The 27154-nt window shown below is 47.3% G+C and overlaps 1 protein-coding gene across 2 annotated transcripts; it reads left to right on the plus strand.

Moving 5' to 3' along the window:
- The first annotated feature begins 1432 nt into the window (after positions 1-1432).
- Positions 1433-24392, plus strand: RBSN (rabenosyn, RAB effector). Of its 2 annotated transcripts, XM_061197312.1 has the most exons (12): positions 1433-1578; positions 3588-3904; positions 7580-7720; positions 10818-10918; positions 11831-11876; positions 11995-12156; positions 14439-14680; positions 16707-16777; positions 19435-19521; positions 20553-20655; positions 22341-22445; positions 23138-24391. In XM_061197312.1, exons 2-12 carry the CDS (start codon positions 3757-3759, stop codon positions 24284-24286), a joined length of 2355 nt encoding a protein of 784 aa, XP_061053295.1. In that variant the 5' UTR covers positions 1433-1578; positions 3588-3756; the 3' UTR covers positions 24287-24391. The 2 variants fall into 2 exon arrangements, with proteins under 2 accessions (XP_061053295.1, XP_061053296.1); XM_061197313.1 differs by lacking the exons at positions 10818-10918; positions 11831-11876 and having other exon boundaries at positions 23138-24392.
- Positions 24393-27154: the final 2762 nt, after the last annotated feature.

Below are 27154 nucleotides of genomic sequence, written 5' to 3' on the forward strand. Positions count from 1 at the left end.
TGTACACTAGGCGGCAGCACTGCTTCAGGCCCAAGTCTGGTTACTGGGCAATCAGAGCCATAGAGAAAGTCCTGTTTCTGGGTTAGATATTACAGTGGAATGTGCCAGAAGAAACAGCTAAGGGCTGGCGTCTCATTGCTGCTTCCCCCTTACCCTTCAGCCCCAGGAAAATCCAACCCCTGCCCACACGGCAATGCTGAGGGTACTGTCGTATGTAGGTGGGGGGATTCCGAGGAAGGAGGCTGCCGCTGGGAACCCAGCACCAGGAGACTTGGAGACCTGGTGACTTAATCAGAGCTCTTACAGCCGTAAGGTCCACCGAGCTTTGGGTGCACTCGGCTTGGTTGAGCTGTACGACGGCCCGCCTGGATCTGGAGAAGGTGGTCCCATCCCCAGGGAAGCTGGCTCTGCAGGTGCAAGGGGGGCTCCTTTGCTGGCACATCCTCCCCAGGTCCCTCAGCTCCGCCACAGTCTAGCCTTGGGACACAAGGCTGTTCAGGGTCCAGGGATGTGACACCAGCCCAGGTCACCGAGGCCTGTGGGGAATATCGTTGGGGTTTCTTTTGTGTGTGTGTGTGTGTGTGTGTGTGTGTTTTTCCCCCACGCATTGTTCTTTATCCATTCATCCGTTGGTGGACACTTAGGTTGTTTACATATCTTGGGTACTGTAAGTGATGCTGCAGTAGATAAGTGGATGTAGATACCTCTTTGAATTAGTATTTTCCTGTTCTGCAGATAAACACCCGGAAGCGGATTTAGTGAGTCCTATGTTAGCTCTATTTTTAAATTTTTTGAGGAACCTCCGTGTTTTCCGTAGTGGGTGCAGAAATTTACATTCTCAGCGATAGTCTACATGTGTTCCATTCCCATCCTCCGCAACACATTTCTTTTGATAACGGCCACTATAACAGTTGTAAAGTGACATCTCATTACAGTCTTGTTTGTATTGGAAAATTTCACAGATTTTCCTGAGCACACTGTACCTGTTTTGGATGTATACTTCCTGTCATTATAAGCCCATTCTCATGCTGTTATATTCCAGACTCTCCACATCCTCCAAGCCTCTCAAATAATTCCTTTACTCTCTAGCGCTCAGGAAGTTTAACTGACTCTAATTAATTTAGAAGCGCATTTGGCGGTGAGGGAGGAGGCATTCAAAACCATTCGCTGCCTCATTCACTGCGCACCTCGGTCAAGGAGCAAAAAAGCACGGGCTTCAGTTTTCCCATACTTAACAGTGGGGTGGAGAGCAAAGGGCGTAGTTCAACTTCGCTGGCGGAACTACCAGAGTCGTCAAAACGTCGCAAAATTACCCAGCCTCGCCTGGCCGGTTTTTCCTGCGCCTGCGCAGAATCCGCCGCTGGCCTGCGCTTGGGGATTCCCTTTCGTCCCCTCGAAGACTCGGCGCTCCTCCGTGGTCCGTCTGCCTTTCTTTCGTTTTAGGCGTCGACGCAGGCGCGTTTGTCGAGCGCCGAGCAGTCGATGGAGATGGTGGCCGCGACCGCTTGAGGGGTCGTGGAGGCCCCGAGCTCGGGTCGGAGAACTGGACAGGCCTTCGCGGCTGTGGGACCGGGAAAGGTACACAGGGCTGGGCGTGCCTGCGGGGCTGGGCGCGGCTCTTGTCAGAAACCGGGCGGGCGGGCCGTGCGGGCGTGGGATCTGTGTGTGGTGGGTGTGACGTGCGTGGTGGGCGCTGGGGCTCTCGGGCCGCGCGTCTCGCTCGTGTGCCCGGGGTGTTTTTACTCTGTGGTTGCTTGGGGTTGTGTGAGCCCTGTAGCGTTATGCGGCTGGGGCAGCGGGGGGCTGTCTCCAAGGAGCGTTTTTTGGGTCTTCTGTGGAGGTTTAGGCGTTTGGGTTCGGGGTTTGTGTGGTGCCTATGTGAAGTTGTCGTGTGTGCTTTGTGGGGATGAGCCTTTTCACTCACCGCACTGTGGGTGCGGTGATGCGGCGCGTGCACGTCACGTTGAGTTACGTGGAGGGTGGTCGGGCGGCCGGGGGATGTGTGGTGGCTGCGGCGTGTGGCCGGCAGCACTCACGCTGGACGTGGAGTTGCAGGAGATGTGGGTTTTATTTGGACTTTGGACGTGATTTAGGGTGTGAGGGTCTCGTATATGTTGTGGACGTGGGGCCTGGCTTGGTGGTTTGTGGTGGGTATTTGGTTATATGATTGTAGGGTTCGTCCGTTCATTCATTTATTCACCCTTGGAGCGTTGTTGAGATTCTCGGTGGTTTGTACCGGGCACTGACCCGGGGGGTGTGGTGTTGGGAACGAGGACGTGGCTTGTGCTCTCAAACAGTTTACAGGCTGTCGGATTAAGTCGCTTTGTGTACCTGTGATTACAAATTGAGATAAATGCTATGAGGAGAGGTGCAGGGCTGCCTGATGGGAGAATGCGTCAAGCAAGACATTCTCGAGGAAGTGAGGGTGTCTTGAGATGCGGGGAGTGTGTGTTGGTAGCGTGAGTGCATGGGAAGGAAGGGGGCTCGGGTGAACCACTGGCTGGGAGGGGCAGGGAGCTGCTCTTTCAGCGACCGTCTGGAAAAGGGGCTGAGATCTGAATGTATATAGCCATTGGGCTTTTTAGCTAGAGGAAGAAAACAGGGACCTCGTGTTTCATTTGTTTATTTCCTGGGTCACTGCCGCTCTTCAGCTTGCAGGGCTTAGGCAGTTCCTCCTCCGTGGCCCTGTTAGCAGGTCCATCCACAGCTCAAAGCTGACGGTCATACATTCCCTCTCACTCTCTACTGTGGTTTGTGGCCTCAGGTTCTTGGGGAGAAATTTCTCTGCTTTCGTGGATTGGTTTTGTCTGCGTTTCCCTATGGCTGTGCATCTTTCTAAGGTGACATTGGAAGTGACTTTGCCGTGGCCGGATAAAACTGAAAATGTAACTTATTAAGCCCTGAATTGTATAAGCATCAGCTTCTTTTATTTTTGAAGCAGTGAGAACGTTAGGCTTGCTGGTTTATAAAGTCTAGTAAGTTTATTGGAGAAAAAGTACCCTACAAACGTAAGACACAGAATAGATTTTTCTTTTTGATCACTAGGTTTCTAATGCTTCTCCTTAGACTGAAGCTGGGATTTTGTTTGATTTGGTTTGGTTTGATTTTTAGGGCAGGCGCTATCCCTTTTACGTCAGTGCCTTTTTGACAGAGGTGCAAGAGCTCCATATATGTAGTAGAATAAATGGTCAAGGTAAAGAGAGTCAAATAAAAATTTGTGCTTGTTGATAACTATTTCAGACATTTACCCAGCGGCTAAAGTGGCATACAGATTATGCAGCTGGATCTTTGGAATGAATGTTAGTGAATTGCCGTGATATTGTGTTTACTGTTGAAGTTGTATTTTCCTTTCTTATCTTAAAGAATCTGTGCTTTCCCTTTCACTGAATTGCCATTGTCCAGTGATGTTCTCATATCTTAGAAAGTTTTGTGTTTTGGTCTAAGGATTCGAGAAAGCAGTTTGTGTTCTCAAACTTGCACTGAAAAATGTTAAGTACCCTTCCTGAACTGTGAAAAGAACAAGGAAAATTCTCAATTGCTGCTAATTTGCCTGAATTGGTTTCCCCCCCGCTTCTTTCCTTTCTTAGGACTCCTACTCCAGAGAGGATACCTCATCCAGGGCCGTGATGCCACTTCCCCATCACCTGTGTGCTGCTTGGTTAAGCTAATGCTGCGGATCCCTTGTCTCTTGTGGAGGAATCAAGCTGGCTCTTGGCATGAGGACCCTGCCTTGCGGGGGTCAAGAGTGACACTGCCATGGCTTCTCTGGATGACCCAGGGGAAGTGAGGGAGGGCTTCCTCTGCCCTTTGTGCCTGAAGGACCTGCAGTCTTTCTATCAGCTGCAGTCACATTATGAGGAAGAGCACTCCGGGGAAGACCGCGATGTCAAAGGGCAAATTAAAAGTAAGAGGCAAGGATTTTCTGCTTATCTCATTCTGTCACTGGGAGCTTTAACTCGTGGGATGGTTTTCATCAGCTACCATGTTGCCACCGTAATATGATAAACAATAGGAAATTAATAATAATAATAGAGAACATATTTCTAGTGCTTTCCATGTGCCAGGCATTATTCAAAATGTTCCAGTGTATTAACTTCATTTAATTCTCACGATAACTATGTGACTATGAGCCCCATCTTACTGATGAGGATACCAGACACAGAGAGATTAGACACAGAGATAACTTGCCTGAAGCTGCAAAGTGAGGTAGAGCCCGGCTTTGAACCTAGTAAGTGTAATTACCGTCCTCTGCTGTCTCTTGCTAGAATGTTTGAATTACCTAACTGCCAGCCTAAGAGGGTTTGGGGTGGAATTCCTTTCCTTTGCTCTGTAAGTGGAGGCACATTGTACACCCATTCACCTGTCACAAATTCAGGCCTTCCTGCCATCCTTACTTCTTCAACTAGACCTTGTCCTCTGCAGCACAGGAAAAGGAAGATTATGGTTGAAATATAAGGAGTTAAACCCAAAAAGTTAAAACTTGGTTTTTGAGCTTCCAAGGACCCTCAGGTCCTGGAGGGTTGCAGAAAGAATTTTTCAAAGTAATTTTTGCTATACAGATTATTCATTTCCCGGACTTTAGATTCTAACCCCTAAGTATGATGCTGGTGCTCTGGAATTCACTTTCCTAGTGATTCAGTTAATAGCTGGCCATATTTCTGAAGGCAATGAGATTAAAAAGGTCTGTTGCTGTATTCATAATTCTTTGTTGGGTGGGAGAGAAAGGAATGATCCATGTATTCCTAAGCGGACTCTGGCCTCCACACATGTGAGTCACATGCCCCTTGTAATCAAACTCTCACTCCATGTCTCACTTTTCAGTTCTGAAAAAAAAGAGTTGTTGAAAGTATTAACATTTATAACTTCTGTCAAAAATATGACAAAGTCAAACATTTTCAAAATCCTGAAGGCTGCAGTGGACTAGGTGGCTTCTGGCTATAGAGGCTGGAGCAGAGTCATAACTCTGAGGAGACAAGAAAGAAAAAAAAAAAGAGAAATGTATGTTCTTTCACATACATTGTTATTTCATTTGACTCTCCCAACAACCCTGCAGGAAGGTGTTGGTCTCATTTTATAGAGAAAAAGTGAGGCTCAGAGATGTGGAGTGACTTATCCAAGGTCAGATAGGAATTGACAGAGGTAGGCCTTGACCCCATGTCTTCCATCACCTCTAAGCCTAATGCTGCTCTTTGCACGTGGCATCACTGATGAGGTGAGGCCCTGTATTCCAGTCACAGCATGCACTACAGCTGGAAAACTAGCAAACGAAGGAACTGATTGTCTAAGTGTCCTTTGGATAACTGAAGGGCCTCCATGATTTTCAGTGAGCATCTAGTCTTAGTGCCAGCTCAACTGAGTCATATACCGTGATATCACTAAAACTTTGATGCCAGTGGGTGGAGAGGTTAGAGAATGTCCTCACATTCCTGTGATGACTGCCCTTGTATTAGGGGAAAAATGCGTAAGATTATCGAGGGAATAATAGATATAGGACCTTCTGCTGCTGACTGAAACGAAGCGAGGGTTGATCCTGAGTGCTAGCTGGAGAGAGACCGGGAGTTATCAAATTTAGTTTCTCTTTTCTGTCAGTGTCTGTTTCTCTCTGCTTTTCTGTTTCTGCCTCCTTTGAGAGACAGTGAATTTCCTGCTGCTTTGGCTGTGAGGGGAAGACAGGCAAAATGAATAAGGCACCTAGATTTTAGTCCCCTTTTCTTTCATGTAGCTCATAATCACAAAACACTTGCAAGAAGCCAAGACTTGGGCTTTCTTTTCACTAATGAAAAGGAGAAACTTGGTACTGAGTTGAAGAAATGCTTTGGGCCGATCAAATACTGGAAACTACCTCTTCAGGTGGAGTTCTTTCCTCCTACCTCTGCTTCCTTTACTTGGCTTGTTGTGGGCTCTTGTGAAACCTGGGACTGGAAATAACTGTCAAAGATGATGCTAGCTAAGGGGCCAGGCTGCAAGCACTAAAGCCTGCTTTTATTAGGAAGGGCATTTCTAATTCTCTATTTAGTGTCCGTTACAATGGAAGGCTGCAAGAAAGACCTTCTTTGGTTGGCTCAAGCTTTGGTTCTAACTCTAGCATAATCTTTAAAACTAGCCTCACCATCCCTGACAAGGGCAGGTTATGGGCTACTTTGTCTCCTAACTCACAGTATCTCACATCAGAGGGAAACTATTTATGTATATAGCTCATTGTCTTCCTGGTGCCTTCACTAGGCTTACTTTATAGCTACCTTCTGCTATAAAAAAGCCATCCAAACCTTTCAGGACGGATTCAGTGTCTAGTCCATTTTGTGTCTAGGACATTTGCCTTATCTGAGATGCATTTTTTTTAACAAAGCCTTTTCAGGACACAAGGGCTGTCAGTTGAATTTAACTTTCCTCATTCTCTCTGTTCCTCTTAATCAGCCTCTTTTTTAGGAAGCTTGAAATCTGGGAGACACTCTGGTGTTCATTAAGGTTCTTATTCCATTTGTCTTGCTGGAATTTGGGAGGCAAGACCCAAGGCTAGGGAATGACTTACCGGGGGATAGACTATACTATCCATAATGTCCTCGGGACTCCCCTGGTGGTGCAGTGTTTAAGAATCCGCCTGCCAATGCAGGGGACACGGGTTCGAGCCCTGGTCCGGGAAGATCCCACATGCGGCGGAGCAACTAAGCCCGAGCGCCACAATTACTGAGCCTGAGCTCTAGAGCCTGCAAGCCACAACTACTGAGCCTGCGTGCCACAACTACTGAGCCTGCATGCCTAGAGCCGGTGCTCCGCAACAAGGGAAGCCACCACAATGAGAAGCCCGCGCACTGCAATGAAGAGTAGCCCTAGCTCGCCGCAGCTAGAGAAAGCCCGAGCGCAGCAACGAAGACCCAATGCAGCCAAATAATTAATAAATAAATAAATAAATAAAAACATAATGTCCTCATATTCCTGCTATTTAGCTCTCTCTCTTTACCTTTCGAGCTCTTGACTTGGCGTTTTTGTCCTCATAGAAGCACATAGTTCCTCTTGTGTACTTCCTTGGCCCCGAGCTGTTACAGTCCTTGAAATTCTCTAATTTTGTCTGAAATAGACTCTTTTATCTTTTATGGCCCTAGGATTTTAGACTAGAGTTAATCATAATAATACTGCTGAAATCACAGTCTGCAGCTTTCTTATGGGACCCCAGACCCAAGAGTTCCCTTCCATACTACATATCTAAAGTACAGATCTTTGAATTCAAGAATCTCTACTTCAGAACCGATTTTCTGGTAGGGTTTGCTGATGTTCCTCAGCCTGCAGTTGAGTCTCTCCTTAACTTTATAATTGATTTAAGCAACAAGATCCCTGTAATGTATATGGGCTGGAGGATGGAATTGGACCAGTAAATGGGATTGTGACAGTGATTCTAGAAGTTTTCCTCCTTCCCTCATACTACTTATGTCCTCAGAAAATGAAAGAACCCTGATACAGGGGAAGCCGTGAAATGCATTGGGACCCTGTTGATAGGTGAAATCTACGTGCTCTTCCTATAGGACCTTGACTCTCTACTGGGTATTCTTCGTGGATTCATATGGTGTTTGTTCCATTTTTCAAGGTCTTGTCCAGAAGGCTAGGAAAGCAAAGAACAGGCTGTTGAAACGAGAAGGAGATGACCGAGCTGAATCAGGGACCCAAGGATATGAGTCTTTCAGCTATGGAGGGGTTGATCCTTACATGTGGGAACCCCAGGAGCTTGGTAAGAAATTCTTTTCATTCGTTCATTCATTCATTCATTCATTCAGCAAATGTTTATTGAACATCTGTATGTTTTAAGAGTTAGCTGAAGAGACACCAGTAAATCAGAATGGTTGTAAGCTTCTGGACCTTGTGTTCTAGTGGGGGGAGAAAATGGACAAGAATGAGCTGGGCCTCTGCTTTGTGTTAGGCACTGCATTAAATGCTTTACATGTGAACTCTCATTTAATCCTTACTGAACTCCATGGGGACCTCCCAGGGTCAGACAGCTAGGAAACTGCAGAACTGGGGTAGGAATCCAGGTCTCTGACATCAGCCCAGGTGCAGTCCATTGACTGGGCTGTCTCTTCTTGTGTAGACGTTGATTACCTGCCTACTGAGAAGCACTGGTTCATGCAACTTAATTTTCTGAAGCATGTAATTGTGGTATCATCTACTTACTTTCAAAATTACCATCTTTTCGGGATGATGAAAATGTTCTAAAATTTATTTTGGTGATGGTTGCACAACCCTGTCAATATACTAAAAGCCATTGAATTTGTATGCTTTAAATGGTGAATTGTATGTATTTGAATGAGAACTCAATAAAGCTTTTACCAAAAATATCATGCCACATGGAGTTGAACTAGCTAATCTTACATGTCCTTTAACTGTTGAATGATAGTGATCATTAATATAGTATTTTCTATCCATGCGATGGGTAAATAATGATTTTGTTGTAATAGTTTATTATACTTTGTTTTGTTTTTGGGCCGCTCTGCATGGCACGTGGGATCTTAGTTCCCCAACCAGGGATCGAACCCGCGCCCCCTGCATTGGAAGTGCGGAGTCTTAACCATTGGACTGCCAGGGAAGTCCCATAGTACTTTATTATACTTTGATACTCATTATCTTGTTCACCTTTCACAAAAGCCTTGTGAGGTAGAAAGGGTAGTGATGCTCATTCCATTTATAGATGAGAAAACAGGCTCTAAGAAGGGAAGTGATATTTACCCTGGGGTCAGCTACCAAATAGTGCTGCTGCAGGATGTGTCTTTTATTTTATTTTTTTAATAAATTTACTTATTTTATTTACTTTTATTTTTGGCTGTGTTGGGTCTTCGTTGCTGCACACAGGCTTTCTCTAGTTGCAGCGAGCAGGGCTACTCTTCCTTGTGGTGCGCGGGCTTCTCATTGCGGTGGCTTCTCTTGTTGCGGAGCACGGGTTCTAGGCGTGCGGGCTTCAGGAGATGTGGCACGCGGGCTCTAGAGCGCAGCCTCAGTAGTTGTGGCGTACGGGCTTAGTTGCTCCGCAGAATGTGGGATCTTCCCAGACCAGGGATCGAACCCATGTCCCCTGCCTTGGCAGGCAGATTCTTAACCACTGCACCACCAGGGAATCCCAGAATGTGTCTTTTTGGAAGAGGAAAGTCCTAGAATTACACTATCCAATATGATAGCTACTAACTATATGTGGCTATTTAAATTTAAATAAATTAAGGTTAAATAAAATTAAAAGTCAGTTCCACAACCACACATTAGCCACATTTTAAGTGCTCAGTCTCCAGGTGTGGCTAGGGGCTACCATGTTGGAGAGTGGAAACATTTCATTTTCATTATGGCAGGAGAAAAATGGCTTAAAAATAAGACTATACGCATATATTTATTAGTTACATATGAAAGACAATTAGAAACATGAAGGAGACTTTTCAAGCATATGAATTATTAGCTTTTTGATAGCTTATTTCATGATTGCCAGTGTTAAATTATCAAGGTGATTTACTGATTAACTTGCCTGTTTCAGCAACTGAAGGAAGTCACAAATTACAAAAGGTCAAGTGAATGGCAAATTTTAAAATTAATATGTATTGTCACTCCTAAAAATTCGAAACTAAAATTTAATTAGGTGTTAAAGTTGATTAGGGAAGAAGAAAAGCATGGATGGTTAAGAGTGTAGCGTAAAGATCTAGATATGGTAAAGCAGCAGTCCCCAACCTTTTTGGCACCAGGGACCGGTTTTGAGGAAGACAGTTTTTCCACCGACGGGGGTGGAGGGTGGATGGTTCAGGCGGTAATGCGGGCGATGGGAGGGATGGTGCAGGTGGTAATGCGGGCGGTGGGGAGCGATGGGGAGGTGCAGATGAAGCTTTGCTCGCTCTCTTGCCTTCCACTCACCTCCTGCCGTGTGGCATGGGTTGGGGACCCCTGTGGTAAAGTACCTAAATGAATAGGCCATCATTGGGTGGAAGAAATGAACTGAGTGCTGGGAGGGTTGGGGGGCAGGGCCGGCTTTCAGAAGAGGTGAGATTGAGCAGGTTATATTTCAGATGAACTGAGACAACAGGCTACTTGGTTCCATTTGTGTGAGGAGGTTTGTCCTGGGTCTTGGCTGCTGGACTGAGAAGTTACCAGTTTAACTAACCCCCTCCAAGGGCATCTATTAGCGTTTACATTTTGAGAAGGATTGTTTTTATTCTGATGAAAAACCATATTGTACCAGCTTTGAAAAGTACAGAAAAGTATGAGATGTTTAAAAATCGCCCATAATGTTACTGCCTTTTTATTTAACAAAAATTCATATGCCAGGCAGTATTCTAAGGATTTTATAAATTTTAACTTCTTTAGTCCTGATAACAGCCCTGTGGAGTAGGTACTACTGTTTTCCCCATGTTATAGCTGAGTACTCCAAGTTACAGAGAGGTTAGGAACTTGTCCAAGGTCACACAGCGTGTGGCAGAATTGAAACTTGAGCACAGGCTGGCTCCAGAGTTTAACCTCTGTCCTTAAGGTCTTTCCTATCATACTTTGTGGCCCCAAGGTGACCATAGTTAACATTTTAGCAAATTTCCTTCCATTTGCTTTTCTAGTTTTTTAATTTTTAGTAAGACTCTAATGGACTTCCCTGGTGGTCCAGTGGTTAAGACTTCGCGCTCCCAACGTAGGGGGCCCAGGTTCAATCCCTGGTTGGGGAACTAAGATCCCACATGCTGCACAGTGCGGCCGATAGATAGATAAATAAATAGATAAATATAATACAATCCTAGAATGTTTGAAATTCAAGGTAGAGAGGCTCCCTCAGGGAAACGACAAGTCGTTTATGTCACCACCTCCCCTCCTAGGTGCTGTGAGAAGCCATCTTTCCGACTTCAAAAAACACCGAGCTGCCAGAATTGACCACTATGTCATTGAAGTCAATAAATTAATAATCAGGTTAGAGAAGGTAAATTCTTTTGTTTTAAAACACTTTTTTTCTGCAAGTATAAATTTTCTGGGGGGAGAATTACATTTCTGTAGCATGTGTCTTGTATATTGTGTATGTCCCATGCTGGCAAGGAAGCGCCCTACCTAGAGCTGTGCTGAGGATGTGGTGGATGGTGCTAGCCTGGGCTGGCTTTACTGAAGGTAGTGGCCCAGGTTGATGACTGGCCACATATCCGGCTTCCCTTTTACTTCCTATGAAGCCCACTTGGCTGCTGGACAGCCTTTCTGCCTTTATATCCTTTCCTCGTTTGGGTGTCCCAGGGACAATCACGCAGTGAGGCATAGTGTGTGATACCATGTGATGGCAAACAGAGAGGCTAGTAACCAGGCGTGAGAGGAGTACCCTGCCAGGGCCACTGTGCAGTGTGGGAGCCTCTCGTCCTGTGGTTGGTTTAAGAGTGTGTCTTCAATACCACGATCGCTGTTTACTTTAACCCTGGAAATGCTTGTTGTGTATAAGCTGGGTTGTGTGGTGGGCATGGCAGCAACCACACGGGTTCAGTTCTTTATGTGTACTTCGTAGGGCAGAACTATGTGACCACTTTCATTGTCCAGGAGGACTGTGGCGAATCGGGGGGTTCCCGTTGCTTTCAGTAGCCACCCCACCGTGTCCTTGCCTACCCCTGGTTATTGCTTAAGCGGGTAACTGACAATAAAGAGATTGGAATGGGTCATGCGAAGGGAGGTACCTTCTGGATGCAAAGCTAATACTCTATCCCCCATAAAGTTGTTTTTGTGACATTTTGGGGTTGGAGACGACAGATAAGACTTGAGCAATGCTGGTGTGCTCATTCCCACTTGATGCTTCTGCCTGTAGAAAGTGTATACACCACCAGATTAATTCCTTCTGGCACTTTTTTCTCCTTGTCAGCTCACTGCATTTGACAGAACAAATACTGAGTCTGCGAAGATCCGAGGTAACTCTAGAACTTTGCTCACATTCCTTCTATTCTTTATCTTTCTTCTTGACCAGATCTCCTTTTTAAAATGGCCTACATTTATGTTTGTTTGGTTTTTGTTTTGTTCTTCCCAAAGCAATAGAAAAGTCCGTGGTGCCTTGGGTCAACGACCAGGATGTCCCCTTCTGTCCAGACTGTGGGAATAAGTTCAGCATCCGCAACCGCCGCCACCACTGCCGCCTCTGTGGGTCTATTATGTGCAAGAAGTGTATGGAGCTCATCAGCCTTCCCTTGGCAAGTAGGTGATGGGGAGGCAGGCCCTGGACCCTGATCTCCTTTTGAGACTAACTTGTTTACTAATTACCACTGGGTGATTTGGGGGACTCTTTTTTTAAATTAATGGCCCATGGGATCTTCATTCATTTACTTGTTTATTCCTTGAAGCCCATTACAGCCTACGCCCTGTGTTAGGGACCCGTGATTCAGTGGTCTGTAACAGAGGTTGGCAGACTTTTCCCATAAAAGATCAGGTAGTAAATATTTCAGGCTTTGTGGTCCACATACGGTCTCTGTCACATTTCTTCTTCTGTTTTAAACAACCTTTTTGAAGTGTAAAAACCATATGTAGCTTGAGGGCCATACAAAAACAGGCTGGACTTGGCTTGCAGGTTGTTGTTTGCCCACGTCTGGTCTATAAGCATCATCCATTCCTTCAGGGAGTCCAGCATCCAGCAGGGGAGACACACTCACAAACAAGTGCTTTATAAAGAGACAAGTATGATGAGAGAAGTTGTGTCAGGCACGTGGGAGAGTTGACGGAATCTTTTTTTTTTAATAAATTTATTTATTTATCTTTGGCTGTGTTGGGTCTTCATTGGTGCTAGCGGGCTTTCTCCAATTGCGGCGAGCGGGGGCTACTCTTCGTTGTGGTGCACAGGCTTTTCATTGTGGTGGCTTCTCTTGTTAGGGAGCATGGGCTCTAGGCGTGTGGGCTTCAGTAGTTGTGGTGAGCGGGCTCAGTAGTTGTGGCTCACGGGCTCTAGAGTGCAGGCTCACTAGTGGTGGCGCACGGGCTTAGTTGCTCCGTGGCATGTGGGATCTTCCCGGACCAGGGCTCGAACCCGTGTCCCCTGCATTGGCAGGTGGATTCTTAACCACTGCGCCACCAGGGAAGTCCCGAGTTGATGGAGTCTTTGTCAGCTCTGCTTGAAGTGGCAGGTGAGGCTTTGAGAGGAGACTGTAGGAGATGGTCTTGAAAAATGAGCAGCGGGCTAGTCCTTTCCTTTGAGCAGAGTCACAGACAGCTCACCGTCATATAGAATAGGCTGTAATGTTGTAATATGAGAGCCACTGAGCGCTACTGAGGCCGCTGCAGAGGCCGGAGAAGAGGGAGAGTGTGGGTGCTCAGGGTCGGGAGGTGACGTTTGAGAGGAGCCTTGAAACACAACTGGGACTGCAGAGAGGTGGGGCAGACAGGCATCCTGGAGAGAGTGAAGAGCTGGTGCACAGGCGTGGGATGTGGAAAGGCCCAGGGAAGGTTAGTAGATGAGCAGGTACAGTAGTTGGGGGTGTGAAACACTGCTTGAGAATGTGGGAATGAGGCTGTAAAGGTTAGGTGGAACCCAGTGGTCCCAGTGGTCCAGAACTTTGAATCTCAGCTGGTTAAAGGTTGCTAAAGATGATCTCATGGGGTTTTGGCTAATTCTGGGACTTTTGGGGTGATTTTGCAACCCTGGAGAGTTCTGCTGACTCTGCATGTACTGTTGGCTGCAGGATGTCTGGATAACATGGGACAGAAGCAGATGCTTCCTCTGTCGAGCTCTGATGTCCAGCCGGCTCGCATTACCTTGATACTTCCCCTTTCTCCCTGAGGCGACTCCCTGTCTTACCTGAGACTTTATAAACTATGTTTTGGGGACACTCTTCACCGTCCTTCTTTTGGGCTAATTAACTGACATTTACTGGGCAGCTGCTGTGAAGTGGCCCTGTTGGAAAAAATACAGGGGTGCAGCTATGAATAAGACAGTTTCTACCCTCAGAATCACAGATTCCTAGGGCAGCTCTGGGGTGTACATAGAGCTATCACTACAGGGAAAAGTGGGAAGTCCTCCACGAGGGGCGACGTGGTAGAAACTGATAGAAAGGCAGATTGTTTTTGCCTCAGGGAATTGGGGGGGGCCTCCAGGAGGATGTGCCATTTGAGCTGAGCTTTGGAAGGAGTAGGAGTCTGGCGTTTGGGCGTGGGGGAAGGCCGTGGAGGATAGTCCAGGGAGAGCCTGGGTTGTGTCTGAGGCACGGGGCAGATGGAGCAGGGCAGTAGATGGTAAGGCCAGGTTAGGGGTGGGCTTCCGAGCCTCAAAGACAGACTGTCCTAGGCTGCCTGGCTCTTTGCCGGCTGCACTGGGTGTCCATCCCACCTCAGAGCCTGAGCCCGGGAAGGCAGAGGTGTGGGTGCTTCTCGCCTGTGGGCAGAGCCTGCTCTCGTGCCACGCCCACCGTTGGACTCCACTGCTGTCGTGGCTGGTGGGGTGATTGGAGGCTGCGGGCTCACTGCTGCCTGTCCTGTGTTGTGCTTTACAGACAAGCTCACCAGTGCCAGCAAGGACTCCCTGAGCACTCATACCAGCCCCAGCCAGTCACCCAACAGTGTCCACGGCTCCCGCCGGGCCAGTATCAGCAGCGTGAGCAGCGCGAGCTCTGTCCTGGACGAGAAGGATGACGACCGGATCCGCTGCTGTACACACTGCAAGGACACACTACTCAAGAGAGAGCAGCAGATCGACGAGAAGGAGCACACCCCTGACATCGTGAAGCTCTACGAGGTGATTCATGTGTGGTCTTGAGTCTGATTTGAGAGGTTTGGCTGTTGGTTATATACATGCCTGCAGATTTTGGAGAATGCTTTGGGAAGTCATTCCTTTGAATCATTTTTAGTTTCTGCCAAAGGGCACTAGCTAGGGCCCTGGGTGAGTCGCAGAGCCACTGGGTATGTTGCAACAAGCTTGTTCCCTCGCCCTTCCATGCCCACTTGACAGCGGGGGGGTTAGGGGCTTCCGTGGCCCAGGGGCAAGAGGAGGAAGGGTGGTTGCCATGCGGTGTGGACAAGTTCTGTGGGTGGGCAGGAGCTGGAGCTGGTGGTGAAGAGTGGGCTGGAAGAGACCTGCCACACTCACTTGGGAGTTTGAGAAACTGCCCAGAGGCTTAGAGCTTCCTCTTTTAAGTCTATTCAAATGCCTCAGCTCTCATTACCACCAGCAACCCTGGAATGCCTTCAGTAGGTGCTGCTTTAAAGGAGCACAGTGTGGTGCCAGAAGCTGGGATTTAGAGTCAGACTGGGTGTGAGCCTGGCTCGGCCTCCTAATGGCCAGGTGAGGCCTGCAAGATGAGAAGGATGAGCCAAGTGGGGGTTGGGCAGGGAGGTGGCAGGAAACAGGGAGGAGGAAACCAGCCCGGGCGTCGGAAGCAGTTTGTGCAAAACTGAACAGTGGAGGGGTGTGTTCTTTTTTTTTTTTTTAATAGATTTTATTTATTTATTTATTTATTTTTGGCTGCGTTGGGCTTCATTGCTGCGCGTGGGCTTTCTCTAGTTGTGGCGAGCAGGGGCTACTCTTCATTGTGGTGCGCGGGCTTCTCATTGCGGTGGCTTCTCTTGTTGCGGAGCACGGGCTCTCGGCGCGCGGTCTTCAGTACTTGTGGCACGTGAGCTTCAGTAGTTGTGGCACGTGGGCTTCAGTAGTTGTGGCTCGCAGGCTCTAGAGCGCAGCCTCAGTAGTTGCGGCACACGGGCTTAGTTGCTCCGCGGCATGTGGGATCTTCCTGGGCCAGGGCTCGAACCCGTGTCCCCTGCATTGGCAGGTGGATTCTTAACCACTGTGCCACCAGGGAAGCCCCAAGGAGGGATGTGTTTTTGTCTGATGATCACTGAATGGTCACTGGTAGCAGTTCTGCAGGTCAGAGTGGCTGTATTTCTGAAACCACCGTGAAAATACTCAGGGTACTAGAAATGGTGTTAATTAAACCCTTGCTGAGCTGCAGATGTAGCCATTGGCCGTCCTTTATGTGGAGTTCATGATCTGATAACTCATTTTTGTAAATAGCTGCCGTGCTTTTGGCTTCCTTCTTTTTTGAAGTGCGCCCTGGCAGTGCCTTGTGCTGGGATCTGGCGTCACCTGGCAGATAAAGGACATAGCAACTAATTTCTTTTCTCTACCTCGGTTAACTCAGATGACTTGTGTCCTGGAAGGCCTTGCTCCTCTCAGAAACATCCGGTCAAAAGTTCACCCTTGGGCTTCCCTGGTGGCGCAGTGGTTAAGAATCCGCCTGCCAATGCAGGGGACACGGGTTCGAGCCCTGGTCCGGGAAGATCCCACATGCCACGGAGCAAGTAAGCCCGTGCTCCACAACTACTGAGCCTGTGCTCTAGAGCCCGTGAGCCACAACTACTGAAGCCCATGCGCCTAGAGCCTGTGCTCCTCAACAAGAGAAGCCACCGCAATGAGAAGCCCGCGCACCGCAACAAAGAGTAGCCCCCGCTCGCCGCAACTAGAGAAAGCCCGCGCGCAGCAACAAAGACCCAATGCAGCCAAAAATAAATAAATAAATGTATTAAAAAAAAAAAAGTTCACCCTTGCTTTCTTTCCTTCCTGCAAGGTTTTCTTGTAGAGTAGGTCTAAATCAGGAAATTGATAACAAGAAACAAAACAGAACAGAACTAAAAACCACTCTCTGCACTTTTTTAATTTTATAAAACTGCACATTTTAAATACATCTCTGTTGATTCAGCATAACCTCTGGGTAGGCTTTTCTGTACCTTGAGAGCACAACTCATCTCTTCTTTTTTGTTCTTAGAAATTACAACTTTGCATGGAGAAAGTTGACCAAAAAGCTCCTGAATACATCAGGATGGCAGCATCATTAAAGTAAGCTATTCCTCTGTTTTACTAATTTAGTGGTGACTGTTTTCTGGCATTTTAGGTCAATTCTTTAGTAGGTGAAAATGAAATTCCTAACTCTGCCCAGGCTTTTCTTCTGCCACCGACTGCAGAGAATCTTCGTCATATCTGTATTTCTTTGGGGTGCATGTTACAGTCCTGTGTAGTCATGTTCAGTCATGTGACCCCAGCTTTTCTGATTGAGCGGGTTTAGGAAGGGCCTTGGATGATAAGCACCACTGCCAAGTGCAGCATCCAGAGGTGAGCAAGGGCACTGTGCCTCATGCTTGTGCCTGGGTAGATGCCACTTCAGGGTGACATTGAGGTGTCAGGGCTGAGAGCAGACATTTCCTTTAGGTCAGGGGTTGGCAGACTTCGGCCCTCGGGCCTCATCTAGTGTGCCGTCTCTTCTTTTAAAATTAAGATTTAATTCACACACCATAAAATTCACCCTTTTAAAGTGTACAGTTCAGTGGTTTTGGTACAACCATCACATCACATTTAGTACAACATTCACAAAATTGTATGCCCGTCACCACTGTCTTAATTCTGAAACACTTTCATCATCCTAGTAAGAAACCCCATACCCATTAGCAGTCACTGCTCCTTCTCCCTTTCTCTGGAATCCACTAGTCTGCTTTCTGTCTATGGATTTGCCTAGTTTGGATATTTCATTTAAATAGAATCATAGATATATGATCTTTTGTGTCTTGCTTTTTTCACAATGTAAAGTTTTCAAGATTCATCCCTGTTGTAGCATGGTTCAGTGCATCATTCCTTTTGTATGAAGACACTGTGTGGGTAGACCACATTTTGTTTATCCATTAGTCCCTTGGTGAACATTTGGGTTTTTCCACTTTTGGCTATTGGGAATAATGCTTCTATGAATATTCATGTATAGGTGTTTTGTGGACATATATTTTTATTTCTCTTGGGTATATACCTAGGAGTGGAGTTCTTGGGTCATATGGTAACTCTGTGTTTAACTTTTTGAGGAATTTCCAGACAGTTTTCCAAAATGACTGCACCATTTTACATTCCCATCAGCAGTGTATGAGACCTTCAATTTCTCCACATTCTTGCCCACACTTATTATTGCCACTTGTTTTTTATAAATAAAATGTTATTGGGACACAGCCATGCCCGTTTGTTTGATTACTGTAGCTGATTTTGCACTACAGCAGCAGAGTTGAATAGTTGCAACAGAGACTGTATGGGCCTCCGTAGCCGGGGGGAGCTACCGTTGCTGAGCATGCTTCCAGGTGTCTAACTCTTATGCCTCCAAAGGCCAGTTCTGCAGTGCTTTAAGTAAGTGCCTTTCAGTCTGTCACTCATTCACTCAGTGGATATTTATCAAGCACGAGTTATGTGCCAAGTGCTGTTCTGGGTGCTGGGGCTGCAGCAATGGACAGTGAAGACAGCTTCGTTATCATGGGAGTGCAGACCGTAACCAAGTGAACAAGTAATGCACGTGATAATAATGCCAGGCATGATAGGTGCTCCGAGGAGAATACAGTTGGTTGATGTGACTGAGACCAGGGCAGTGATTTCAGATTTGGGCCAACCCTGTTATTTTCCACATGACTTGGCGTTATCAAGACAAAGTACAAGTCTTCTTAGTTCTGATCTGATGTTCTTTTTGCAAACTGTGCAGTTAGAGATGATGAAACAACTTTACTGAATCTGCAGATTACAGCACACACCAAGATTTTTCCAGCTAGGGCTGCCTTATAGATGGAAAACAGGTAAACACAGCAGTTCTTTCTGCTTATTTAACTTAAATAGCTGCTGCCTCAGGAAGGGAGTTGAGTGGCCATTGCTGAGGCTGGATTAATAGCTTGGAGATCATTTGAAATGTTTCTCTTCACAGTAAACATTGTTTAAGCTTGTCCCATGTGCTAGTTACTAGGGGTATAAAAATGAATAGCCATAATCACTGCACTTGGAGTTCAGCAGTCTGGTGGGAATGGCAGACTCGTAAAGGAACAATTCTAAGACCACATGATAACTGTTGCTGTTCCTCTGAGACTGGGGTTAAGCCACCTCTGGCCTTCCCTGATGTCCCCTCCTCCACCCTGGGCAGAGTTACTCCCTCTCACCTCCTTTCTTGAGTTGGAGTCCAAGTGTTTTTCTCACACAGGGAGCAATTGTGCGTGAGAACCAGGAGCATGGGGCAACTGACACAGTGCCACGCGGGCCATGGCTTGGATTCCTTGGTCAGCTTTCCTATCATTCCTCCGCTCCCTGGGTAGTCTTTGAGTGAGAAAAGAAAGTTCCTTCTCCTCTTAGGTGGTCTAACCAACTCATTTAGTAAACCACTTCATCCATCTTACTAGATGCACTGAAATTGTTCAGGGAAAGTAGGCTGAAGTAGATTCAGTCACATTTATTTTGGCAATGAGCTTAGGAGCTGGTCCTCAAAGACCTCGGCACTAGTGTGTCCCTATGGTGTCTGCAAATTAAAAGCAGTTTCTAGTTGATTAGCACTTATATTTTGAAAAGGAATGAGCACTGCAATATATACAAGAGTCTGAAATGCCATTTGGAGAGAATTAACTGTCTACCCCTCTGTGAGTCCTTTCACACCACACTGTCCATTCAGTGCGATGACACTTAGATCAAACATCTCTGTGATTTCTCCCTAGTGCTGGAGAGACAACCTACAGTCTGGAACATGCCAATGACCTTAGAGTGGAAGTGCAGAAAGTGTATGAGCTAATAGACGCTTTAAGGTAAGGTCTGTTAGGTGATGTCTTACGTGCTGCCTTGAGTGGAGGAGGTGCTGTGTTAATGAGTGGTGGGCGGCCAGCAGACCTGAGCTTACCCAGTCCTGGTGATAGTGGGAGTGTGTGAGGAGGAGGCTGAGGGAGTTGCCAGCGCTGGCACTCAGTGCATCTCAGTAACTTTCGGTTAAGGATTTCTACTGTTCATTATTATTAAAGGAATAGGAGCTGATTGACACCAGCTGTGTGCCAGTCACTGACTACTTCCACACAGAGTAGCTCCTTTATCATACCACAGTTACCCTGTGTGGTAGAGATTAACATCCCCATTTTATAGGTGAGAAAATGCACCACAGCTAGAAGAAGTGCTGGAGCCCAGATGGAAACCCAGATTCTTTTCTTCAAGTTGGCTGCTGCCTTGTTTTTTTTTGGCCGCGCTGTGCAGCTTGTGGGATCTTAGTTCCCCGACCAGGGATCGAACCCAGGCCCATGGCAGTGAAAGCGCCGAGTCTTAACCACTGGACCACCAGGGGAGTCCCAGTCGCTGCTTTTTAAATGTGGATTGGCTGTTGGGGTTACATCAGCCCTTTGCAGCGTAGGAAGTACGGTGACTCAGAACAGAGATGCGGAACCCTTGTCCATCGTACGTGCAGGACTAGCTACGTGGTTTTAGGGTCTGTTGCAAAATGAAAATTCAGGTCCCTTGTTCAAAATTAAGGATTGTAAGACAGTGATAGCAGAATATGGAACCAAGCACAGGGCTCTTCTGCTGTGCTGGTCACTCACCCACGACGCTGGCCCTGCACCAGTGGTCAGTGCCTTGATGGCTGAGTGTTTGTCGTTCACCCTGTGCTTGTTTGGGGCCTTGGGTACAGCCAAAGGGTAAGAAATGGGCTTTGCCTGCAAGGACATTTCAGTGGAGTCTCTAACCCATTTCTCTACACATGTCGCTGGCATGCAAGCCTGGTGACTCGGGACTTTTCACCCATGTTTCTGAGGCTGGCAGTGCCTGTTACAGTGATGTGTTTGTTCCAATTCAGTAAGAAGATCTTAACCTTAGACTTGAAGCAGGACCCTCCGCCACATCCAAACACTTTACGGCTGCAGAGGATGATCAGATATTCAGCTACGCTTTTTGTGCAGGTAAAGCCATCCTGGGGTGGCAGAAACACCACACTCGCCTCCCCTGCTCTTCTACCACTCTGAAGGCAGACTGGGCCAATGGCTTGTTTATTTTCTGTTTGTACATTTATTACTTTTTAAGATTATAAATGTGTCAGCCACATCTAGAGAAAAATCTGGATGTCAAAGAAAAGTAAATATTCCTTTTAGTCCTGTGTCCTTAACACCATCCTGCCTCATTCTGATGTATTTTCTTTTTTATTCCATTTGCAGTGGTTATATAAAGTAGTTATATATGCTACTTATAGTAACTTATAGTTATATAAGTAGCATATTTGCAAGTTTAGGCCTTCTTATTGCTGAATTTTATATCATAAGCACTTTTTTTTTGGGCGGCGCCACACGGCATGCAGGATTTCTAGTTCCCCGACCAGGGATCGAACCCATGCCCTCCGCAGTGGAAACACTGAGTCCTAACGACTGGAGTGCCAGGGAAGTCCCATAAGAACTTTTTTTTTTTTTTTTTTTTTTAAATTTATTTTTGGCTGTGTTGGGTCTTCGTTTCTGTGTGAGGGCTTTCTCTAGTTGTGGCGAGCGGGGGCCACTCTTCATCGCGGTGCGCGGGCCTCTCCCTGTCGCGGCCTCTCTTGTTGCGGAGCACAAGCTCCAGACGCGCAGGCTCAGTAGTTGTGGCTCACGGGCCTAGTTGCTCCGCGGCATGTGGGATCTTCCCAGACCAGGGCTCGAACCCGTGTCCCCTGCATTAGTAGGCAGATTCTCAACCACTGCGCCACCAGGGAAGCCCCCATAAGAACTTTTTTATGCAGTCCTCAAACAGCTCTTGTTTGAATGACTACAGAATAGTGCTCTGTGTACACCATCCTTTAACTATTCCCCTTTCACTGGGCATTTGATAGATTCCCATTTTTTGCTGTTGAGGATTGCCTGATGGACATACTTGCACATAGCATTTCCTCCTTGGGATAAGCTCCTATGGGACTCTTCCTGGGCCATTGGTTTGGAGGAAACAGGTGATTATTCAAGGGCACACTAGACCTAGGTGGTTGGATCTAAGTTGTTTCTACCTCAGAAAGCCCTTGTGAGAGTCACAGCCAATCCCCTGTGGGGCTCCTGACAGAGATCTAAGCGTCCTGTTGGGTTAGTTTCCCAACATCGTAATGCAGAGAATGAGGCCCTTCCTGCTTTTGATTAGTGGCTGTATTCCACAGTCGTTTGATGAGTGCCTGCTGAGTCCCAGGCAGTGTTCTAGGTGCTGGGTATCCTGCCATGAGTAAAGACAGACATTCGTGTTCTCATAAAGCTTGTATTCTAGAGAGGGGAATAGATAAGAAACAACTAAAAAATATAGCTTAAGAGGGTGGAGAGTGCTGTGGAGAAAGGTAAAGAGCGTGGGGTTGGGGCTCGGATGGAGGCTTACGGATGTAGACAGGGAGGGCAGGAAAAGGCCCCACTGAGAGGGCAAATAACTGGGATGTCTGGTGTTGATCATTTCATCAGGAAAAGACCGGCCCATTTGGAAGTTGGCTCTGGTCTGATTTCAGCGTTAGGTCCTTCCCTGCTCTGCTCATTAACGTGACTGTCCGAGAGTGGGGTGGCTTAGCTTAAGTGGGCTCTCACTAGAGGGCTTCAGGTTCACTTTTTTCCTAAAAGGGTTTAAGTGTAAAATTGCCTGTGACTCCCTACAGGAAAAGTTGCTTGGTTTGATGTCACTGCCAACCAAAGAACAGTTTGAGGAACTGAAAAAGAAAAGGAAGCAGGAAGTGGAGAGGAAGAAGATCCTGGAGAGACGGGTGAGTGAAGCTCAGGGATGCTGGCATCTGGCTTCTTCCCTGCGGCTCCTTTGAGCTCAGAGGCCTCCTCAGGCTCCCAGGAGGTCCTGTGAGGTTGTCGTTAAGTCAGAACCTCTCATTCTCTCTAGTTTGCGTTCTGCTTCTGTTCTGTTTCTGGCCTCTCTCATCTTCAGAGGTCAGAGTAATTATTTTTCTCTCCAGGTCCTATTTTTCTTTCAGAGGTTCTACTGATTTTCTTCTGTCCAGAATACCATAGAGACTGGCATTCCTCCCCCTGGTACAGGCTGCAGAGGACCCAGACACCAGGGAGTTCTTTGTAGAACACTTTGGAATATGCAATATTAAACAGAATAATATGTGTATTTAAGATTGTGTGAGGTTCTAGTGTAGATGAGTGGTAATAGACCTCAGAGATTTAAGACAAGTACATGGCCAGTGAATCTAAGATTGAGAAAAAGCTTATCCCTTAACTTACTGTTATTTGTTATTTTAATTTTGAAAATCAGGGTTTGTCCCTCCTTCCCTTCTGATAAAAAAGCCTGATTTGATTTTAGCAGTTGGATATCGTAGTCCTGAGGTGGAGAATTGGAGTCTCACTGACACAGGGATAGCGGGACCGCAGAGGGTGGCTGGCTGTGTGGCTGTTGGCCTGGTGACCGTGTTTCTTCTCTTTGGCTTCGGTGTCTCCCCAGGCTGCCCTGGAATCCCAGCGAAGGCTTGAGGAAAGGCGCAGTGACCTGGTGTCTCATGCGACCAACGGGGAGGTGGTGTCCCTTCGCGGGGGCCCTGCCCCGTTGAGAAAGGCTGAGGGCTGGCTCCCGCTCTCAGGAGGTCAGGGGCAGATCGAAGACTCGGACCCACTCCTCCAACAGATCCACAACATCACATCCTTTATCAGGCAGGCTAAGGCCGCGGGCCGGATGGATGAAGTGCGTACGCTGCAGGAGAACCTGCGCCAACTGCAGGACGAGTATGACCAGCAGCAGACAGAGAAGGCCATTGAGCTGTCCCGGAGGCAGGCCGAGGAGGAGGACCTGCAGCGGGAACAGCTGCAGATGCTGAGGGAACGGGAGCAGGAACGAGAACGGGAGCAGTTCCAGGCGGCATCTCTGCACATGCGGACTCGGTCCCTGGACTTCCGAGAAATCAGGCCTTTTCAGCTGGAGCCAGGCAGAGAGCCTCGCGACCACCTTGCTCATGCCTTGGATCTGGGCTGTTCCCCAGCTCAGAGCAGTGCAGCACCCAAGACCCCTTCACCCAGCTCGGCTCTCGAGCCCATCAGAGTGTGGTCTGGGCCCCCAGCCCTTGACCAGGAATTCCTCCCCCAGAGCACCACGTCGCAGCACAATGAGGTGCCCTCCCTAAATCCCTTTGATGAGGAAGACCTCTCCAGCCCTGCAGCAGAGGGCACGGCCAGCCCTCCTGCTGCAGAGCCTTCCCTCGGCCCTCCAGCCTGTGTCCTCAAGGAGTACAATCCTTTTGAGGAAGAGGAGGAAGAGGAGGCAGTGGCAGGGAATCCCTTCACTAGTCCAGACAGCCCAGCCCCCAGTCCCTTTGACGAGGAAGATGGGCATCCCCATCAGAGACCCTCAGGCCCTCCTGTTCCTGGCAACCCCTTCGAGGAGGCGCCCTGTACTAACCCCTTCAAGGTGGACAGTGAGAGCGGGCAGGAGGGCGAGGAGCCCATAGAGGAGGAGCTCCTTCTCCAGCAGATCGACAACATCAAGGCGTACATCTTCGATGCCAAGCAGTGCGGCCGCCTGGACGAGGTGGAGGTGCTGACGGAGAACCTGAGGGAGCTGAAGCACACCCTGGCCAAACAGAAGGGGGACGCCGACTGACCGTGGTGGGCAGGGTGCCTCTGGGGCCTGGCAGGAGCCAGGGGAGCAGGAGCCAGGGGAGCAGGAGCCAGGGGAGCAGGAGGGAGGGCTGGTGGGGTTGATGGAGAAGGAGGAAGGGTGAGATTTAAGCTGCACGCAGGTTAGGGGGGGAGGAATCTGCTGTTTCGTGCTGTGCGCTTGGAACTTTTTCCATGATAGTTGAATAATAAAATGGGAACTAGAACAGGAAGAATCAGCATGCATTTGCTGTTTTTCCTGTTTTTTTTTTTTTTTATAATTGGGTTTTCCCTTTAGAAGGGAATTTAAAACTTCACTGCCGAGATATAACTAAGCGCAGTTCTGTTGGGCCCTGGGCAGAAATGGCTACTGTGTACCTCTTGCATCCATTTGCTCCTGCCTAGTGTTTGGTCATTGTGCAGTATTATAGGGCAGCCTTATATAGGGCCCTTCCTTTAGCCAAGACAGACAAGATAGAGTCCTGTAAATTTTACTCGGCTCTGGAGGAAGTCTGTCCCCATTAGGGTATTATGTTCCTTTTACCTGGGACTTCCACTGCCCTACTGGGCACATTCTGCCTGTGCAATGGAAGGGGGAGGTCTTGCTATGAAGGCAATAGTTTAGACCCAGGAAAGCCCAGCACCTCTTCTTAAGAGTGGGTAATGGGGGTGAGGTTTCACCAGGGTCTATTTCCCTCTTTGACTTCTTGTTTGTCTCTTTCAGGAAGTTAAACTCCCAGTGCAGGGGTATCACTGTGAGTCTGATCATGAGCTTTTTACAAAACAGGACTGGGTAACTTTTTGGTTGATGGAGGTGGTGTAATTTGGGAGAAGAGTCTCTATCCAAGTGTGGCTCTGTGGAACTGAATGACTGCTGGGATAATTGTCTGTCCCCAGAGAAAGCTTCCTCAAGAGCTTTGGCAAAATAACTCTGAGCTGGGCTTTTTCAGACTTTTTCATAGTTTAGGAATTGGTGACCAGGAAGCTCTTGTGGAACATTGTCAGAAGAGTTAAAGCTCCCCTGAGTCAGAAGGTCAATTAAAATAACTTCCAAGGCTAGTTGATGAGCCTTCTTCCCTTTTGGTTCATCTGGTGCTGACCGTGGGCACTGGTGAGATTTTTTTTTACCAACGTTTAGTATTAAGAAACTGAAATGGGGAATTCCCTGATGGTTCAGTGGTTAGGACTCGGCGCTTTCATTGCTGAGGGCACGGGTTCAATCCCTGATCAGGGAACTAAGATCCTGCACAGTGCGCTGCATGGCTGGGAAAAAAAAAAAAAGAAACTGAAATGTTTGAAAGAGGCACAACCCAGGATCATTTTGGTAGAATTGCAGTACTTGAACTCTTCACCAATTAAGGGCAAAAAGGGAAATTGTTAATTTAGCTCTGGTGCTTAGGTTTACAGGAACATAACCCTTAACTGACATCTGCCATCGTGATACCCAAGTGTGCTCAGCTCTGGGTAGAGTTCTTGCAATTATGCTTGTTAACTACTGAACAATAACTGACCACTAGTCACTTTATACCCCTTAACTAACTCTGGGTAATACTCTCAATGGTTAATGGTGTGAGAGTTGAAATTCACTTTGTTACATTCTGGGAAGACCTCTCGATCTTGGGAAGGTCTGAAAAACATTGTGGTGTAAAGGTAATCTGTTTTTGTATTGACACTATTCACATTTCTTTAGCACCTGCTGGATCTTTGGGCTGAATGAGGAGGTCCTGTATGGGGGCGTGGGAATGGGGAGTGGGTGGGTGGAGGGTGTGTGGAGGACCCCTCGAGTTTGGGTTCTCTTCACAAAGGAATGTGAGTGGGTTTGAGGCCAGCCAGTTACCAACCTTGCTGATTGTCATGGTTTTGGGAAGTTGGCCGTCAGGCATATAAAATGTTGCCCGGTACAGGCGTTTTTTCTTCCTCAAGGTCATTACCCTTCATGCTGTTACTCTGGAGGGATTTATGGATGGCTGCATGCTCCTCCCTGCTCAGTCTGTCTTTTCTATTTGACTGAAGAGAAGGAAGTTCTCTGCGCCGAAAAGCAGGTAGTTCCAAAAGCTAAATGCTGCTCTCCCTCATGATTACTTTTCTAATGAGAATATCTCTTTTAGTTAGCTGGTGGTTTCAATTAAGACTAGTTTACCAAACATGCCCTTTCCCTGAAATCAATTGCAGGTGGCAATCTATAAGTAACTAAGAGCATTGAGAGCCACTAATATAAGAAACATGTTTTTAAACGAAAAAAAAAGAAAAAAAAAATTTAACTGAATATACTAAATCAAACTAAAACCCTCTGATGTGATTGAATTCTTCCACGGCTGTATTTTTCCATTTAATTCTTCCATGGCTATATTCTCCTATAATCACAGACATGACCGGAGTTAGAATTCTCGATCCCTCGGAATTCACATGGGCACAAAGTTGGATTTACAGGGATGGGTTAACGTCAGGGAAAAGATGGCCTATGAATTGCAGCCACAACTTCAGGTTTTTACCTCGTGTGAATAGTTCCCCCGTCCTGCAGTCCTTCATCGCAAACAGCTCCATCTCATCGGAAAATGGGCAAGTCCTTGATACGGCGTTGGCAGATGTCTCTAGAAACAGATCATGTATGCAAGAGACTTTGGGGATTTAGGCATCAGATGAAGCTGGCTTTTCCCTTTTATGCCTTGTCTGTATTTTCCCTTGTCTAATACACTAAGGACGCTTACTCATTATGCTTGCCGCTCAATGTGTCTTTTCTGTTCAGATACTAAAATGTACCTGAGTCATTCAAGAGCCATGTGGTAGGCTGGACGTTGGCATAGGTGATGGGACTCAGGGTGAGAAGCTGGTCTCTTTACCAGGTCACACACTGTGGTAGTAGATTGTGCTG

The sequence above is a fragment of the Eubalaena glacialis genome, chromosome 7 (genome assembly GCF_028564815.1).
Source record: "Eubalaena glacialis isolate mEubGla1 chromosome 7, mEubGla1.1.hap2.+ XY, whole genome shotgun sequence".
NCBI lineage: Eukaryota > Metazoa > Chordata > Mammalia > Artiodactyla > Balaenidae > Eubalaena > Eubalaena glacialis.